The sequence below is a fragment of the Dreissena polymorpha genome, chromosome 8 (genome assembly GCF_020536995.1).
Source record: "Dreissena polymorpha isolate Duluth1 chromosome 8, UMN_Dpol_1.0, whole genome shotgun sequence".
Classification (NCBI taxonomy): Eukaryota; Metazoa; Mollusca; class Bivalvia; order Myida; family Dreissenidae; genus Dreissena; species Dreissena polymorpha.
This window is the reverse complement of record NC_068362.1, coordinates 19579700-19599714: the sequence shown is the minus strand read 5'-3', so window position 1 is coordinate 19599714 and position 20015 is coordinate 19579700. Positions and strand designations below refer to the sequence as shown.

The following is a 20015-nucleotide window of genomic DNA, read 5'->3' as shown; positions in this document are numbered from 1 at the left end:
GCTGGTGCCTGATAAACTGACAAGGGTAGGAGAGCTGGTGCCTGATAAACTGGCAAGGGTAGGAGAGCTGGTGCCTGATAAACTGACAAGGGTAGGAGAGCTGGTGCCTGATAAACTGACAAGGGTTGGAGAGCTGGTGCCTGATAAACTGGCAAGGGTAGGAGAGCTGGTGCCTGATAAACTGGCAAGGGTAGGAGAGCTGGTGCCTGATTTAATGGCAATATGGGGAGCTTGGGTAAACTGGCAAGGGTACCTACTTTGGTATATAGAGTGCTGGACTGTGAATCTAAAATGTATTAATTCAAAGATGAGAATTGTCTGCAAATTTGCATATTTATGATTTTGAAGCTGCTAGTGTTGTTTTTATGCTCCCTGTAGGGTGGCATATAGCAGTTGAACTGTCCGTCAGTATGTGTGTATGTCAGTCTGTCCGTCCGTCCAAAAAAAACTTTAACGTTGGCCATAACTTTTTCACTATTGAAGATAGCAACTTGATATTTGGCATGCATGTGTATCTCCTGGAGCTGAACATTTTGAGTGATGTAAGGTCAAGGTCATCCTTCAAGGTCAAATGTCAAATAAATGGTGTCTGTCTGTCCGAAAACTTTAACATTGGCCATAACCTTTTCAACATTGAAGATAGCAACTTGATATTAGGCATGCATGTGCATCTCACGGAACTGCACATTTTGAGTGGTGAAAGGTGAAGGTCAAGGTCATCCTTCAAGGTCAAATGTCAAATAAATGGCGTCTGTCCGTCTGAAAACTTTAACATTGACCATAACTTTTTCAATATTGAAGATAGCAACTTTATATTTGGCATGCACGTGTATCTCATGAAGCTGCACATTTTGAGTGGTGGATGTTCAAGGTCAAGGTCATCCTTCAAGGTCAAAGGTCAATTTTATTTTTTTACAAAGCGGCGTTCTCATGAAGCTGCACATTTTGAGTGGTGGAAGTTCAAGGTCAAGGTCATCCTTCAAGGTCAAAGGTAAAAAAAAAATAAAAAAAATAAAAGTTACGCAAAAGGGTGCATTGTGTTTCTGACGAACACATTTCTTGTTTTATCAATATTTATTGAGAAGAAACTTTTTGGGTAGGGGTAGGGCAAAGCTTTTCTGTGTTCTGTACAGTAGGCTCAGAAATAGTGTCATCCATTTTACTCAGGATACAGGTGCAGTTTTACACAAAATAATGCAGATGGATTTTGTTTGTGTAATTATTTAGCACATAATGGCTAAAACTAATTGTTTCCAGTCTGGAATGAAATGCCCAGATATAGTGTGTTAAACAAAAGATAAATGCAGTGAAAAATAAACAAAAGTTAATGCCAGGACATTTTTTCCTGTTTTTGTGAAGCGGCCCTGGCGCCCCCCCCCCCCCCATTTAGTGTAAAAAATGAGTCACAAACTTTTGACAAATGTGAAAAAGAGTCGGAAAATTTCTAAAATTGTAAAAATTACAGTCGGGAACTTCTTAAAATTGTGAAAATTTGAGTTGCGAACTTCTTGAAATTGTGAAAATTTGAGTCACAAATTTTCCCAAATCGTGAAAAAACGGCCATTCTCAAAGAAAAGCCCTGACTGCATAATTTGTAAATGAGACTTGGATTCAGCAGTTTAACAACAGTTTTATTGGCTTGGATTGAAGATTAAGTGAATGTCAAGTATAAAATTGGAAAAAATGTTTCTCAGCTTTCTTCTCATTATGCAGTGGGTTTTTTTTCGTCATTTTGGGAATGGGACCCTTTGGATTAAAAAAATTCCCGGCGTTTTGTTTAAAATTGGGAATTGGGAAATTAGTGTTGTTGTTGTTTTGCTAACAAATGCTTCAAAATTGAGGATACAAGCGTGTCCAGTATTATATTTACTAAGGTTGATCTTATATGGATGGGAGATGAACAAAATATTGAGATAAAAAACTTTCCATTGGGAATTTTGTGCTCCCATTTTGGAATTCAATGAAACTTTATGGGAAGCTTCACTACCAAGAGGAGATGTGCATATTATCAGCGGGTTCTGGTCGGATGATTTTTCACAGAGTTATGGCCCTTTGAAATTTTCCATTAACTGTACATAAAGTGCAATTCTTGTCCGGGCTATTTTCAGCAACTAATGACTGGAATTCAATGAAACTTTATGGGAAGCTTCACTACCAAGAGGAGATGTGCATATTATCAGCGGGTTCTGGGTGGATGATTTTTCACTGTTATGGCCCTTTGAAATTTTATTTAAAAAAATTATTGTCCCCCCCAACTACTGTGCCCTCAAGACGTTTCCTTTTATCAGAATATAAAGTGCAATATTGTGAGAAAAAAAACTTCTTTGGGGAGCATCACCCGTCTCCGACGGTTTCTTGTTAAATTGGCAGCTTCATGATTTACTGCCCAAGGCTCATGTGCCTCTCACTTGAACATTTCTTACTGATTACACTTAAAGGTACACATGGTTAAACAAACTTTGTTAAGATGCCTTGGTCTATCGATTGACAATTGTGATGTAATGCTTGATATTTTATGTATTATCTCTCGTGTTTTGACAGGTGAAAGAACCTTTAGAAGAAGCAATCAAATTCCTAACACCATTGCAACAACTTGCACCAGAAAGAATAGAAACCCATTTATATGCTTATGAAATTTACTATCGAAAAGGTAAGAACTGTGACTAAGTACACAATAAAAATATTTAAACATGCAAGACTGCAATTGTTCACAATTTCTTAGAATGAATTTTTCTAAGCCTCTTACATCTAGTGATCCAAAGAGACATTGGGATCGCTCTGTCTGATCATTCATTCATGCGTCAATAAGTGATTGAACAAAAATGACAGGTTGTATAACATCAGTAATGCTCTTTCCAAGTTAATACACTATCAACATTTCAACATCAACTTCATCTCATTTTGATTTTTTTGATTAACTGCTTTTTGACTTAAACTAATTGATAAGGTCAAAATATTAAGTAAAAAGTAATGTTCTTAACTATTTTGCTGTCAACATATTGGACTAGGTTGTTATTGTGAGCTGTTTGGATAATTTTTTTGATTAACTGCATTTTGACTTAAACTAATTGATAAGGTCAAAATATTTAGTAAAAAGTAATGTTCTTAACTATTTTGCCGTCAACATATTGGACTAGGTTGTTATTGTGAGCTGTTTGGATAATTTGTTGGTAGTTGGACAAATATAGGGCATGCAAAATAGATATGATATTCACATTCTACGACAGATGTACATGTATATTTATTTTCTAGATGTACATTATTGTGTTGGCCAGTTTCTATAAGAAATGTATGACCCGAAGAGCGGAATTTTCATAATGCAATTTTTTGTATTGGCATTTTCATTTGTTTTAATTATTTATTCACTTATTTCAATTGCGATCCAAACTGTTCCGACTTCTATTATGAATATGTAAAATTAACAGTCCCATTTTGCAAATTAACACCTCTATAAGTTAGCACATATTGAAATATTTGAAGAGGGTTGAAATAAACGTGCCCAAACACGGTTTGTTGCGTTTGTTAAGATAATGAAGGTACTATTGTTATGTTTGATGAGCTGTATTTGTTTTATTGTGTGGTTTGCAGACAAGCTGTTACTCATGTTGCAATCCCTGAAGCGTGGCTGCAAGGTGGACAAAGATAATCCTCAACTGCACGTGCTACTGCTGAGATTCCACAAGATAGGTACACTGGAGTCAAATGAGCAGGGTTCTAGGAAATACTGGGCTCAATGCATGGTCTTTAAGTATCATTCTAAACAGGCTTATCAGAGGCTAAACTGTGTCTTTGTTTAGAAGAAACTTACTTTAAATGTAACATTTTTAAAAATTGCAAAGTTTCATCTCAGATGACAGTTTATGAACATGCATTAATGTAGAACACATGGAAAAAAAAGAGTCTTCAAAATTACAAGAGACTTAATTTCAGTGTTGTGAAAAAAAAGTTTTTAGTCCTATTAAGTTGCAATGCTGCTGTAGATGCCCTGGTAAATTCTTCGTTATATTTTTTTACAAATTACTATAAGGCCAACATCAAAGCTATCATTCATTAACGCCAAATATATATCTTAAAGGTTTATAGAGATTTTCCTTATCATTTCTTGTGCTGTTCCTAACTTAGTATTGAAGGTGTTTAAATAAAACGGTAGAGGACATTGTCATGATAATTTCCAATTGTTTCCCTGTGGCTCTATTGCAGTCAATGAGCGTAGAGCGAGTGGAGAGTTGCCCGAGAGTGTGCGTGCCGTGCTGGACCAGGAGTGTGGCAAGCTGTACGGGGACAGGGATGCCTCCACACTCAATGAGGAATTCCTAGCAAGGAACACATCATCAGTATTACACAGGGCTGCTGGTAGGCAGATGGTGAAATAATATGCACTGATGTATATCACTTCTAAAGGAATGGTACAGATAACTGACTTGATTGGTAAAATAAGCATAGTTTTTAATTGAAAAGGGCATGTTATGTTTCAATTAATCTTGAAGTATGACATGGTTATGTTAATGGCATTTTATTTTTGTAATTTAATTGGTCATATTTTAAGAAAAAAAATAATGCTAAAGCACACACTTTGATTTTTTGCTGAATTAAATGTATGAATTGCTTTAAATGGGAATGTCTTCCGCATGCACAGTATTTACGTTAAATTTAAGTGTTGCCATATCATGATATACTTGATGTCCATCTTGAAACAGCTGGCCGAATGATGGTAGAATTGACTAATGATGCCCCAACCAAGGCCAAGGCTCTACAACTAGCAACTGCCATCAACAGGCAACTGTCCGGAGTAACACCAAAGGTAATCTTCTGTTGACTTATTTGTTACGTTTGCTCCCTATTTGTCTTTAATGTACATGTTTCTGTTAACGCAACATTTGACTGTAAAATTTTCTTGTCTTAAAGTATGTCACTCATTTTTATACGCTCGTTTAAAAAAACGGGACGTATTATAGTTTCACCTTGGCGGCGGGCAGGCGACGTCCACAGCAGTGTCCGCTCTCGAATTCAAATAGTTTTCATCCGATCTTCACCAAACTTGGTCAGAAGTTTTATCTAGACAATATCTAGGTCAAGTTTGAAAATGGGTTATGCTGGGTCAAAAAAGAGGTTACAGAGTCACTTAGTGCATTTCAAGCATTTAGCATGGTGTCCGCTCTCTAATTGAAGTATTTTTTATCCAATCTTCACCAAACTTGGTCAGAAGTTGTATCTGGACAATATCTAGGTCAAGTTCGAATATGGGTCATGTCGGGTCAAAAACTAGGTCACAGGGTCACTTAGTGCATTTCAAGCATTTAGTATGGTGTCCGCTCTCTAATTGAAGTAGTTTTCATCCGATCTTCACCAACTTTGGTCAGAAGTTGTGTCTAGACAATATCTAGGTCAAGTTCAAATATGGATCATGCCGGGTCAAAAACTAGATCACAAGGTCACTTAGTGCATTTCAAACATTAAGCATGGTGTCCGCCTTCTAATTGAAGTAGTTTTCATCTGATCTTCACCAAATTTGGTCAGAAGTTGTGTCTAGATGATATGTAGGTCAAGTTCAAATATGGGTCATGGTAAAGTTATCAAGTTGTCAAAAACCTTCAAACAGGCGTATCTTGTGACAGTTTGGCACTCATGTTTATTTTGAATTCTGTACATTTATTTTCCATTTTCTTCATCTGTTGCCAAAAAAGAGGAAAGTGTTATCTGAAATAAGGGCCATCAGGGAGAGTTTTTAAGTTGTTCATATCGCTTTTATAGTCATAAGACAGCGGTAGTGTAGTTGATATGGTGTCTGCTTACTGATTGGAGGTCCTGGGAGAATTTTCATGATTTTCTCTAAAGACATCCAACTACTGGTTCTTTCCAGGAAATGAGTGGGTCAATAAGTCTTAGGCTTGTTGTATCTTGCTAAAAGAAATAGATTCAATAAAAATAATTACATTTGCTATTTTATTTCTTCACTATTCATATTTGATTATATGAGCCTTGTGCTGGAAAAACTGGGCTTTATGCATGTGCCTAAAGTGTTGTCCCAGATCAGCATGTGTAGTCCGTACAGGCTAAGCAGGTACAACACTTTCCGCTTTTATTGTCCCCTACCAGAGAAACCGGAGGGGACTTATGGTTTGCACTCTGTCTGTCAGTCAGTCCATCACACTTTTCTGGATCTTGCGATAACTTTTAAAGTTCTTAATATTTTTTCATGAAACTTGTAACATGGATAGATGGCAATATGGAGATTATGCACGTCATTTCATTTTGTGCCTACGTCAAAAATTCTGATTGCTATGGCAACAAATATAAAAATATAAAAAAATACTGACAATGGTGGAGTTTCACTGGTAGGGGACCATATTGCTTGGCAATCTTTTGTTGTATTTTTATGTCCCCCACTATAGTCGTGGGGGACATATTGTTTTTGCCCTGTCTGTTGGTTGGTTGGTTGGTCTGTATGTTGGTCTGTTTGCGCCAACTTTAACATTTGCAATAACTTTTGCAATATTGTAGATAGCAACTTGATATTTGGCATGCATATGTATCTCATGGAGCTGCACATTTTGAGTGGTGAAAGGTCAAGGTCATCCTTCAAGGTCAAAGGTCAAATATATGGGTCAAAATCGCTAATTTAATGTACACTTTTGCAGTATTTCAATATTCAAGATAGCAACTTGATATTTGGCATGCATGTGTATCTCATGGAGCTGCACATTTTGAGTGGTGAAAGGTCAAGGTCATCCTTCAAGGTCAGAGGTCAAATATATGTGGCCAAAATCGCTCATTTTATGAGTACTTTTGCAATATTGAAGATAGCAACTTGATATTTGGCATGCATGTGTATCTCATGGAGCTGCACATTTTGAGTGGTGAAAGGTCAAGGTCATGGTCATTCTTCAAGGTCAGAGGTCAAATATATGTGGCCCAAATCGCTTATTTTATGAATACTTTTTCAATATTGAAGAAAGCAACTTGATATTTGGCATGCATGTGTATCTCCTGGAGCTGCACATTTTGAGCGGTGAAAGGTCAAGGTCATCCTTCAAGGTCAAATATATGGGTCAAAATTGCTCATGTAATGTCACTTCTGCAATATTGAAGCTAGCAATTTTATATTTGAAATGCATGTGTATCTCATGGAGCTGCACATTTTGAGTGGTGAAGGGTCAAGGTCAAGGTCAAACGTCATATAGGGGGACATTGTGTTTCACAAACGCATCTTGTTTTTAAGGATTTTTTTTATACAAAAAATCTAGTTTAGGAGGTTATTGTTTTCCCTGATTATCCTGTGAAGATTGCAGATGCTAAACTGGGACAACACTTTACTTACATGGATTAAGCCCCATTTTCACAGAGAGAGACTCATGTTTGTGTTGCTTTATAGAACTGTCGAGAAGTGCTGGAATTCATGTGCCGGGGAGATTTTGGGAGCTGCGAGGAAGAAGCCAAGACGTATCAAGAGCAATGCCATAAACTGTTTCCGCATGTACCATCGTTCAAAGTGCCGAAACTAAATGATGAACCTGTAGTCACCAATGGAAACCTCTCATCTTAACAGCTGATACTTCATGTTCGTGTTAATGAAGATACCTTTGAACTCTAGGATTTGTGTTACTTTTAGGATATGTGTACTTTTCCAATTTGTATTTTGTGTACAGTTTGAAAGTTTTATAGGTAAGACTTCATATGTGTGCTTTTACATTTACAATACAAAAGCCAGTTCTTTTGGCATATTGAACAAATATCTGATTATAATAATAGTTAATGACCATGAAAGTGAATGTGAAAATTAATAACCAACACATGAGAATGATTAAAAAAAGTATAAGCTATTTTAAAAACACATAGTGTGTGAAGGCTGGAAATTATTGTTCAGGATGAATTATATGTGTAATATAAGAGAACAATTCATGGAAATGATAGGAGCGTGCAATTTATTTTTTTTAGTTCCCTTAAACATAAGCATATATAAGCTTTCAATTTTAAGTCTTGAGTTTGTGTGTGGTCCTGCTGTGCAAGTGTAGCTTCAGTCTTAAGAGGATATGGGCCATGCTCTGTGAAAATGGGGTTTAATGCATGTGCATAAAGTGTCGTCCCAGATTAGCTTATGCAGTATGCACAGGCTAATCAGGGACAACACTTTCCTCAAACTAGATTTTTTCTAAGAAGAGACTTTCTTTAAATGAAAATATAAAAGTGGAAAGTGTTGTCCCTGATTAGCCTGTGCGGACTGCACAGGCTAATCTGGGACAATACTTTACATACATGCATTAAACCCCCATTTCACAGAGCACAGTCCATATCTTAAACTGAACTGTGTCTCATCTGTCTAGAACTGTGCAGTGATTCTATGTGCTCATTTCACAGAATGCAGAACATTGAACAGATCCATTCACTATTTATATCATACCCAAACCCTTTGCTATGCAGATCATGTTTGGTGGGGTGTTGTTGTATTGTATTAATGCATGGAAAACATCCACATCTTCAAGATGTTGGTTTGAATCATACAGTACACATGCACTAAGTGCATGTATGGAGTGCAGCTTGTTATGACATCCCTTTAACATGTGTGTTTCATTGTTTTATATTTTACTGAGACAGTGTTTGGATTGGTGGCAGTTCTGATGAAGAGTTTGTTACAAGTCCGTTCAGAGTTAGTCATGAGTCCATTCGGAGTTAGTTTTGCACATCTTACATAACATATTGTATTTAAGTTTTCCTTTGCATAAACTTAAAAGTCAACATTAAGATGGTAAGAGGAGCAAGTAACAATTTATGTTAATATCATACATATTATGTAGCAGTCTAATATTTATTAAAAATAACATTTTGAAGAAATTGCTTGTTATGAACATTGGCATACAGAACTGCAAAACATGCAATAGGTATACTTCAAATGTTTTTGTAACTGTTTTATGGTTTATTTTCTGTATGGGGCACCTTGTGATGCTTCAATAGTTCACCTGCATGTGCATTTATTTCTCATGCTTTATATTCTATTTATAGCAAGATTTTTCAACGCTAAATAGTAGTTAAGCCACTCATACATGTCAATAAATGGTTGAGTTTACCTATCATGTGATTATTATGCCCCCCTTCGAAGAAGAGGGGGTATATTGCTTTGCTCATGTCGGTCTGTTGGTCGGTCTGTCGGTCCGTCCACCAGGTGGTTGTCATACGATAACTCAAGAACGCTTGGGCCTAGGATCATGAAACTTCATAGGTACATTGATCATGACTCGCAGATGACCCCTATTGATTTTGAGGTCACTAGTTTTTTCAGTGATGCACAAAATCACTGTGGACAAACATTGAGAAGTCAGGGCTATAGATATCTGTATGTCAATTATATGATAGCATCATCTACTTGCAGTATGATGTAGAAGCTGTAATATGATAGCATCATCTACTTGCAGTATGATGTAGAAGCTGTAATATGATAGCATCATCTACTTGCAGTATGATGTAGAAGCTGTAATATGATAGCATCATCTACTTGCAGTATGATGTAGAAGCTGTAATATGATAGCATCATCTACTTGCAGTATGATGTAGAAGCTGTAATATGCTGGTTGCTACACCTTGGTTTTAAATTACGCCTATTGGTTGCATCAGAATTGTGTTCATAACCAGTGATTGGTCATTACCATTATGCAAATATATTCACAGTTCAAGACTTATAAGTGTTCACCTTTCCTAAGAATGAGCTGGAAATAATAGGCTGTTTTGTTGGCGTGATTGTATGGCAAATTGTGTTTGAAATTCTATTTGAAACTTCAAGATAAACATTGTCTTACAGTGGGTTTTTTTCGCGATATTACACCATCAATTTTGTGCATACCAATTAAAAAACCTTCATATTCGATTTGTCTACATTTAATTTATTATAAATGGTGTTTGATGAACATTAATGCAGCTTCATTCTGTGTATTTTGTCAGTTTTATTTTGCAACCAGTACCTTACTATGTTTGATATATGTATACTCAAATGTAAGCAACAGTTTGAATGAAGCAAAATGAGTACAGAGATTAAAATAGATAATATTTTCTTTTCACAGATCACCTCTTTTTGGATAACTGAATTGTTTTATTAACATTTACAAGTTTCAATTCAGCACTGAACATTGATATTGTGAATGAGTTTGTTCATTTTTATGCCCCCCTTCGAAGAAGAGGGGGTATATTGCTTTGCTCATGTAGGTCTGTCGGTCCGTCCACCAGGTGGTTGTCAGATGATAACTCAAGAACGCTTGGGCCTAGGATCATGAAACTTCATAGGTACTTTGATCATGACTCGCAGATGACCCCTATTGATTTTGAGGTCACTAGGTCAAAGGTCAAGGTCACGGTGACCCGAAATAGTAAAATGGTTTCCGGATGATAACTCAAGAACGCATACGCCTAGGATCATGAAACTTCATGGGTAGATTGATCATGACTTGCAAATGACCCCTATTGATTTTGAGGTAACTAGGTCAAAGGTCAAGGTCACGGTGACCTGAAAAAGTAAAATGGTTTCCGGATGATAACTCAAGAACGCATACGCCTAGGATCATGAAACTTCATGGGTAGATTGATCATGACTCGCAGATGACCACTATTGATTTTGAGGTCACTAGGTCAAAGGTCAAGGTCATGGTGACCCGAAATAGTAAAATAGTTTAGTGATGATAACTCAAGAATGCATACGCCTAGGATCATGAAACTTCATAGGTAGATTGATCATGACTCGCAGATGACCCCTATTGATTTTAAGGTCAAAGGTCAAGGTCACGGTGACCCGAAATAGTAAAATGATTTTCAGATGATAACTCAAGAATGCTTTTGCCTAGGATCATGACACTTCATAGGTACATTGATCGTGGTTCGCAGATGACCCCTATTGATTTTCAGGTCACTAGGTCAAAGGTCAAGGTCACAGTGACAAAAATCGTATTCACACAATGGCTGCCACTACAACTGACAGCCCATATGGGGGGCATGCATGTTTTACAAACAGCCCTTGTTTTCTATGGGAAGTAAAGTCTTGTTTGCTTGTATAAAACTGTTTCACTTTCTTTTTGGAATTAAGGATGAATGACAATACAGTTAGTAATACTTTTAATTTAATTCCTTGAGATGTGTGTTCCTGCATAATGCCCTTTTTTTATAATTCCTTGACAAGATAGAGGCCCAGTCCTCTTTACCACAAAGTTTACTTTCCTCGACATTTATGCAAAAAAATCTTCTATGAAGAAGCATGTTTTAAATATATCGACTGACTGAGATAATAACTACAATTTTCAATGAAGTAAATATTCTAGGTCAATATGGTTTTTATATAACAATTTCTAACATCCTCAGTATCTCTAAACATCATATCCAGGCTAACAAGTGGCCTTCTGTAAACAAATGGGGCTCCAATTAAAAAAAGTAGGACAAATAAGGGAGTTTGCAACTTAAAAGTAGCGATACTAGGGTATTTTCTAACCTTTTCTCCAATTAAATTATATAACACGAGAGTCATGATGGCTCACAGTTCTCAAAGGAATTCTGACAAAGATGGAGATCAAGCCTATGTGACATCTTTGATAGTAAGGTATCTAGTTATAATCTAAATAATACTTTTATTTTTGCACAAGGGGTTTTGAGGGATTCTTTTATAAGCATGGTTAAAAGTAATAGGATTTACAATAGTAGGACAAATTGTTGAACTGGAGAAATAGAAGTGAAGTTTCTATCATTAACAAAGGGCTAAATCTCCAGTGTGTATACACACTTTGGCATATGTGTTATTCCTGCTAAGATATGATGTTCATACGAGTTTAAAATGCCCATCTCTTTTTGTGCAGTATGACTTCTTGAAAAACATTGAAACGAGTGTTTTTTTAGAAAAGCTGGGGGAAAAATAGGTCTTTGGTTCAAAAAGTAAGGAAAAGTCTCACAGCCCACTTGGCAGCCAGCATACCCTGAAGTAACTAATGTTTGTAGCCTACCTTACCAGAAAAAAATTGTCCTTGATAAAAAAAAATTGCATATAGATAATGGAAGCACTGGTATTTTTCATGATCTTCGACCTCCAGTTTACCATTTCGGTTTCTAACAGTAGTAATATGTAAATTTTAAAAATGGAAAAGCTTGTAATTGATTGATGAATTGATTGTGGTCTCTCTGGAATTCGTATGTGCTGTGTTTGTTTTGTAGAAAATGATGCTTTTACAGAAAACCTATTTATTGTTTTGATACAAAAATCAACTAATAAACTTTTTGAAAATCCTTTGCTTGATGCGTTTACTTCATGAACTCATCCGTTTATAAATTGGTGTTCACACGAAACATACACTTAGTACTTCCTGAAAGTATATTAATGAGTTTTATTACTGGCCCCCCGACTGTGGTTCTTCTTTTAATTCACTGTTTCTTTTTCTAATATCTTGTAAAACATCATGAACGCAAAAAGCGCAAATATGTGTACATATACTGACAACATTAAAGCAATGATTAAACCCGTTGATAACGGAAACCCTTAATTTTCGCAAACAAACAAAATAAAAATCAATTTAATAGTGTTATATAAAAAGTATCCGGTCGGGCCTAATAAGTCCATCGGTTACAGTAAGCAAAGTTATTTTTCCAAAAGTGGCGTTAAAAATAAAACCTACGTATTTCCCGTTATGCCACAAGGCTTGGTCAAGCAAATGCCATCGTTATTATTTGTAAGTACAAACTTTGGTACGTATAAATGCGTAACGACAGTTGTCAAAACTGAGAACTAAGCCGACAACAATTGCTGTTACTGAAATAAACCATTAAATAAACAAAATTGCGCCACACTATGTATATGTACATTAAATGAAGTGATCTTCAAATGAAACTTAATGCATTTTCATGTGATGTGAATCAAACTTATTTCCTTCTAGGCCCATACTTATTCTCTTTCAATCAGGCGCTCAGGCTAATCGCAGTGTTCGGTTTCCCTCCCTCAAATCTGGAGGCCAAAACAGTTGCGTATCTGTGTTTCTTGAGGCAAATGCATTCACATTAAGTTGTAGCCCATTTCGTGTATAAAAGAAGACGTTCCAGTTTTTTTTGCTGTGGTAATATATTTGAAGTCCTATCACTGCTTTACAAAATGTTTTCATTTAGTTATGTATTTCCTTCACTAAAATGATTTAAAGCTGAATATTTAACGACAAATGAATACTAATATAATACTAAATGGCAACTGATACAATTACTTCTTTTAGATTTAGTCATATTCACAGGTTAAATGTCAGTAATACATGTTGCACTATATTCAGGTTGGGATATCCTCACCGATGATAAATCTGTGTGCCACTCTTAATTGCCATCTGCTGTTTTTAGAAGGTATTCAGCGCACACAATAAATGGAGAGTACTCAGTTTCTTAATGTTGTGAATTTAATACAAACATGTAGATGTTTGCAACAATGGGCCAGTGAATTCGTATTAAACCCTTTGCATACCACTGGCAATATATCTATGTTATATCTCTTTTGGGAATTTGCGGGGCCAGTCTTGGTCATTGTCATAGTACGAATATATTAGTGTGTTTAGTTTAATTATGGTTTGTCTTTACTAACAATTATATGAACACGATGATTATTATGCCCCCCTTCGAAGAAGAGGGGGTATATTGCTTTGCTCATGTCGGTCGGTAGGTCGGTCGGTCCGTCCACCAGGTGGTTGTCCGATGATAACTCAAGAACGCTTGGGCCTAGGATCATGAAACTTCATAGGTACTTTGATCATGATTCGCAGATAACCCCTATTGATTTTGAGGTCACTAGGTCAAAGGTCAAGGTCACGGTGACCCGAAATAGTAAATTGGTTTCCGGATGATAACTCAAGAACGCATACGCCTAGGATCATGAAACTTCATGGGTAGATTGATCATGACTTGCAGATGACCCCTATTGATTTTGAGGTCACTAGGTCAAAGGTCAAGGTCACGGTGACCCGAAATAGTAAAATGGTTTCCGGATGATAACTCAAGAATGCATACGCCTAGGATCATGAAACTTCATGGGTAGATTGATCATGACTTGCAGATGACCCCTATTGATTTTGAGGTCACTAGGTCAAAGGTCAGGGTCACGGTGACCCGAAATAGTAAAATGGTTTCCGGATGATAACTCAAGAATGCATACGCCTAGGATCATGAAACTTCATGGGTAGATTGATCATGACTCGCAGATGACCCCTTTTCATTTTGAGGTCACTAGGTCAAAGGTCAAGGTCACGGTGACCCGAAATAGTAAAATGGTTTCAGGATGATAACTCAAGAATGCATACGCCTAGGATCATGAAACTTCATGGGTAGATTTTTCAAGACTCGCAGATGACCCCTATTGATTTTGAGGTCACTAGGTCAAAGGTCAAGGTCACGGTGACCCGAAATAGTAAAATGGTTTTCGGTTGATAACTCAAGAACGCATATGCCTAGGATCATGAAACTTCATAGGTAGATTGATCATGACTCGCAGATGACCCCTATAGATTTTGAGGTCACAAGGTCAAAGGTCAAGGTCACGGTGACCCGAAATAGTAAAATGATTTTCGGATGATAACTCAAGAACGCTTTTGCCTAGGATCATGACACTTCATAGGTACATTGATCGTGACTCGCAGATGACCCCTATTGATTTTCAGGTCACTAGTTTATTCTGTTTTCACACTGTCCAGTAAAGAGACTTACAAATTGAATTTTTGACACATGTTCATTCATAATGATGTATAAGCCTTTGTTACTGTGCCAGTAAATACTATGTTTATGGAAATGACGTGAGAATTCAACATTTAAAAAACCAATGTAATATGATATGTAATATTATATGGCAACAGGACAGTTGTGATTTGCTGGGTCAATTCTATTTAGCTTGACCATCCAAGCGGTTGATAGCTTTGACAAACTGGTGGTCTGAAACATTGAGAAAATGTCACGATTCACTGACAATAAATCAAACATGTAATTCTTGCTACGCAACTTGCATTTAATTTTGTCAATTCAAATTATACATAAAAATATAATTAATTTTTAATCTGCTTGTTAATTGAAAAACAGCAACACAGTTTGTATGTATAAAACAATGTTAATACATAAATAGGATCAAGCATATTAAAATATCAACTTAGATTTAGTTTCCTTTTCTCTACAGGATTTGTAAAGTTAGGTTAATATTTGTGTATTGAACAAAAATAACAACAGTGTAAAGAAAAGTTAATTTGGGGATGTTCTATCCAAACCCTGAGAGTTCAGATTTCCTCAAATGCCAAGCAAAGATTGTAAATTTCAACCCACTCCTCTGGTTAGTTTTCAGAGGCACATATAATTAACTTTTGAGCTTAGTGTCTCATGTGTACATGCATTACTGTATTAACTCCAAATCAACTAGTACAAGTGGTAGGCCAGTATTACATGGACTGGTGTTCACTGTTTACACAGTTTCACAACCCCATCTGATACTGGTCAGTATCTTGGCAAGTGGCCAAAGTTGGGAGTGGAATTAATGGTCTATTACATAACTGACTTCTGTGTGTGGTAAACACATGATACTGGTCATGCGGTCAAGTTGCACTTGTATACATTTGCCCAATACACAACACTAGCCTTGGCTATTTTTAATCAGATTGCATTGCTATCTATGGTGGTCATTGACTAGGGGAGTTAACTGCTATAAATAACATGTTTCATTACCATTAATAAATAAAACATTACAAATTGTGTGCACGTTTCACATATTGTCAAATAAGTCAAAATGTGTGAAAGGAATCCAAAAAATCAAAGACTCGATCATATAATGGATATAATTGATTAGTATAGGTCCTGATTGGTTTTTGCACTATTAATTGGATACATTTCACAGGTCATTGACATACAGTGACAAAAACATATTCACACAATGGCTGTCACTACAACGGAGAGCCCATATAGGGGGCATGCATGTTTTACAAACAGCCCTTGTTTATAGTTGTAATTGGTATTTACGTACTCTTCAATTTTCAGAAGTAAATGCCTTATTATTTAACTCTGTTTTGCGTGCATACAAACATGATTATTACGGTTATAATTTTAAAGAAGCTATTTGGAGTATCCGCTATGGCAAAAATGAAATTTGTCAAAAACACCGGAGTGGTTTATAAATTAATCAACCTTAATTCTACATGTATGTGTTAATTGTCTTACACCTAGTTTGTTTGACAATTTTCTGTAGAAACGTGACTAACTTGATAGTTTAATATGTTTACCGGTGGAAAGTGTTTCTTCGTTCACTAATCACTTTAAAACCTATCCATAATTCTTTTTAATTACTTACTGATACGTGTGTTTTGGAAACAATGTTCTCGTTATCTGTCTTCATATGTACAGTGCATTTTATTGAGATCTTGTTAGACGCGCGTTTGGTTTGTGATTAATTATGGGTTAAGCGTGAGGTTAGGCTAGCCGTCTACCGGATTAAATCCCCAATGCGTTTCATTGACCGTTTCCAAAGTGGCGATCCCAGGGTTAATCATTGTATGTTTATAATTGGTGTTCTGTTAAAAAAGTAGTGGAACACAACAATAATTGCTCTCCTGATAAATTTTCTGGAGTTATACCTTTTGCTACAGTAACCACGAAACAAGTGGATTGGTGTTCATTACTTCCCACCTGTGTCAAACATCAACGTATTATTGTCTGTATCCGCGCTATCAGCGCTGTTTCCTTGACTGCAGGACCGGCGCAAGAAGCGTGCGCATTCTGCTGTCCTTATTGGGACTCGCCTCGGTGTTTGGCATCTTTGCCTTCGACATGGATACGATTATCTTCCAGTGTCAGTTCGCCATCTTCAACACTGTTCAGGTTATAATCGAAAGCATGGAATTTGTCACAAATATCAGTGTTTGGGTGCTTTAACTGTTTCGTGATAGCTTAATGTCCCTTCCTCAACTACAACGTTAGCACAGCAAGGTTTCATTTTATATACATGCACGAGTAATAAGATCATGTCAAATAAAAATACATTCTAATACATGTATGTTGCTCTTATTTTAGGGATTCCTAATATTTCGATTGCAGTTTGTGTTTGACAGAAAGGTAACTGTACTTATATTTACTGACACACACCCGGTATGTGAAACGTGACCGGCGCAGCACAAGAGAATACGTTTTGTGTCTGCCTCTTCTTTGATCTGTCCCCAAATATTTCCCGCTAGGTTTCGGTGGACGAAATATGTTTACAATTTTTCTTACACCCAGTTTTTTTTACTAATGTCTGTATATACATCGCCTACTTGGTAGATGGTTATCTGTCTGAATATGTACTTTTTGTTTGTTAAATTCTTTTAAGACGCGCGTTTGATTTGTGATTAATTCTGCAGTACGTATGAAGGTCGGTTAGCCCTCGAACCGGTTTTAACCAACCTTTGCATTGACCGTTTCAAGGCGGTGATCCCGGTTTTGATTATGTATTGTAATTCTATTAAAGTGGATAATAGCAAAACCTTCTCTACCTATTGTGTTTCTATAGTTCCATTGTTTGTTAAATTGATTGTCATTAAATTAGATAATTAAGTACAGTGAACCCGCGTTTATCCGGAATTCGATAGTCCGGAAAACTCGCGATCCGGACGAAAGTCAAGGGGAACGGATTTATTATGCAATATTTTCCCTCGTTAAGTCCGGAATCTCGCGTTCCGGATCCGGACGTATATTTCGCGATACCGATCTGTGTATTTAGCTGTAATTGACATGACGCCCTATCTATGATCGCTCCGCCCACTAGAATTGATCCACCAATCAGCGATCGATTAATCGGGCGCACTCGTGGGCAACGACCTGTCCGCCATTTTCATTACAAGCTACATGTTTAGGTTCACTTTTATTCCAACGAGTTTCTTTTGTTTTCCTCTTTAAAAAAACGATTAAAAATGGTTAAACAGTGTCAATGGGGATTATGTAACTCGGACAATCGATATCCGGACAGATTAGTTGGTGACATTGAATTTATTTCGTAAATACGAAATGAACTTGTTATGCGTGAAAAGTCGTGCTAGGATTATTTAAACAATCCGTTAAAAACTTGTCGCTGTGATTTTTAACATGTCGCTATTTCAATCATTTCAACATTCTGAGACGGGTTATAAATAAAGATATTAAAACAGTTTCGCAGTTTTATGTTCTATTTTGATTTGCCTTCAACACCCTTGATTTGTAACTCTGTAACGTTACCAGCTCACAGCTCGCGTGCCACCCATGGCAACGTCTTTTTACTGCGGCCGTATCACACGAGATACCAATCTGAACGCATCGGACAGTGGGCTACACCACACGATCGCCGATATGGCGGAATTGTCCGAGGTGTCCCGATTGACGAGATACACGCAGTCCTCGTGGTGTGTACATGTACTACAATTCGGTTACGCGTTTTTGCATTTATATTGTTTAAAAACATTTGATTTTTCGGCGTAAGCTGTATTAAGCCAGCTTTTCACCCTGACTTGACCTTTGTAAGTGTCCAATAATACTCAAATAAAATTTCCCGCGGCTAGGTACGAATGAATACACTTCATTTATTCCATTAGCTGATTTGAGTATAACACCAGAACATTGGAAACATATCCGCGTCTTTGTAACACTGTTTTACTGCATGAAACAATTTTATCTCTAATGAAAAGGCTCAATAGATAGAACAGTTTTACAATCAATTTTCGACATAAATACAGTGTGTGCGTTCACCTTTTATTTTCAGAGAATTACCAGCGCAAAAGCGTTTATACTAAAGGCTATGTTGTCATATTTAGTACTTACTTGCATTGCATTTCAACCCGCGAGGTTCGGGTCAATTCGCGGCCATTTGTGAAAGTCAGAGTTTATATACAGTTCATCACCGGAGTTCGCAGAAGGGGTTGCGATCATTGTGTTACACCGGTCTTACTGACAATAACGTAGTGACTGTAATGCATTGCATTCCAATCCGCAAGGTATCAAGGTCAGTTTGCGGTCAGTTGCAGAAATCTTTATATAAACGCCGTCTTGTAAACTTTGTGCACTTGAAGTCTGTTTTGATCAGAAAGATACTAAATAAAGATATTCGGCGATATTATTGTGGTATGTCAATCATCGATTTTTAATATGGTTTCAACATTTGCATGATAAGGACCAATTTTGATAAAATTAATTAGAAATATTTATCAATTTAGATCAGTTTATTAAGCATGAGCACAATAATTCGCTATACTATAATTATGCAATTAAATAAGATTCGAGTATTGCCGGCTGACCTATATGCACTCGTTTATTTTCATGTTTCTTGTGTTTTTCTTTTCTGTAAATATAGATATCTGAGTAATAATATCACATAAAGCAAAATAAGCCACGAAATCTGGCGCAACACCCCGTAATTGATTTGCTTATGATGTAGCTAAGAACTGCGCATAAAAAAGGCATCCGCTACTTTTTATCTCATAGAGATAATTTTTGATCGTTCATAAACTTCGACCACAATCAACGCCGTATATCTTTTTTAAATGATATTTCTTGTTTAAACTATATAAACTAAATAAATGTCTGCGTAACAAGAAAATATCATTCTTGATGCGAAATGAGTATGTAAATCGACATAAACGCGGGTTCACTGTATATAACATTTTTTATTATCGTTAAGTTAGATAATTAAGTATATAACAATCACCATTCAATGAATTTATTCATAAATTAAAAATGCCTGGAAATAAGTATTTTAGTCGAGCAAACATTCTAAATGTTGGATGGATTACTACATCAGATGTGACAATCAATAAAATCGGGGTTACCGCCTTTGAACTTGCAATGAGGTTGGTGTTTTATTTACATTTGTGTTATCCGACAATGAACATAGTTTTGTTTTGGCTATTGTATTCATGCAGGTATAAACTGGAGATGCGTAATAGCCATTACTTAGTTGTGCTGCGATTATAATAGTGTGGTCACCTTTTGTTATATGTTACATGAATTATTTTCTGAATTCTGAATCTGAAATATTTGTCAGCAGAACAATGGAATGA

General features: G+C 36.4%; 1 protein-coding gene across 6 annotated transcripts in view; it reads left to right on the top strand.

The window, feature by feature from the left end:
* The window catches only part of LOC127842624 (N-alpha-acetyltransferase 15, NatA auxiliary subunit-like), a 62218-nt gene extending 49971 nt beyond the window's left edge, over positions 1–12247 (top strand). For 2 of the 6 annotated variants that reach the window (XM_052372214.1, XM_052372212.1), the window contains exons 17-21: positions 2542–2650; positions 3589–3687; positions 4201–4353; positions 4698–4801; positions 7373–12247. In XM_052372214.1, the coding sequence (XP_052228174.1) occupies positions 2542–2650; positions 3589–3687; positions 4201–4353; positions 4698–4801; positions 7373–7543 (636 nt within the window). In that variant the 3' untranslated portion in view covers positions 7544–12247. The remainder of the gene's footprint in view (positions 1–2541; positions 2651–3588; positions 3688–4200; positions 4354–4697; positions 4802–7372) is intronic. The other 4 variants (XR_008031793.1, XR_008031796.1, XR_008031795.1 and 1 more) reach the window with 4 other exon arrangements.
* Positions 12248–20015: the final 7768 nt, after the last annotated feature.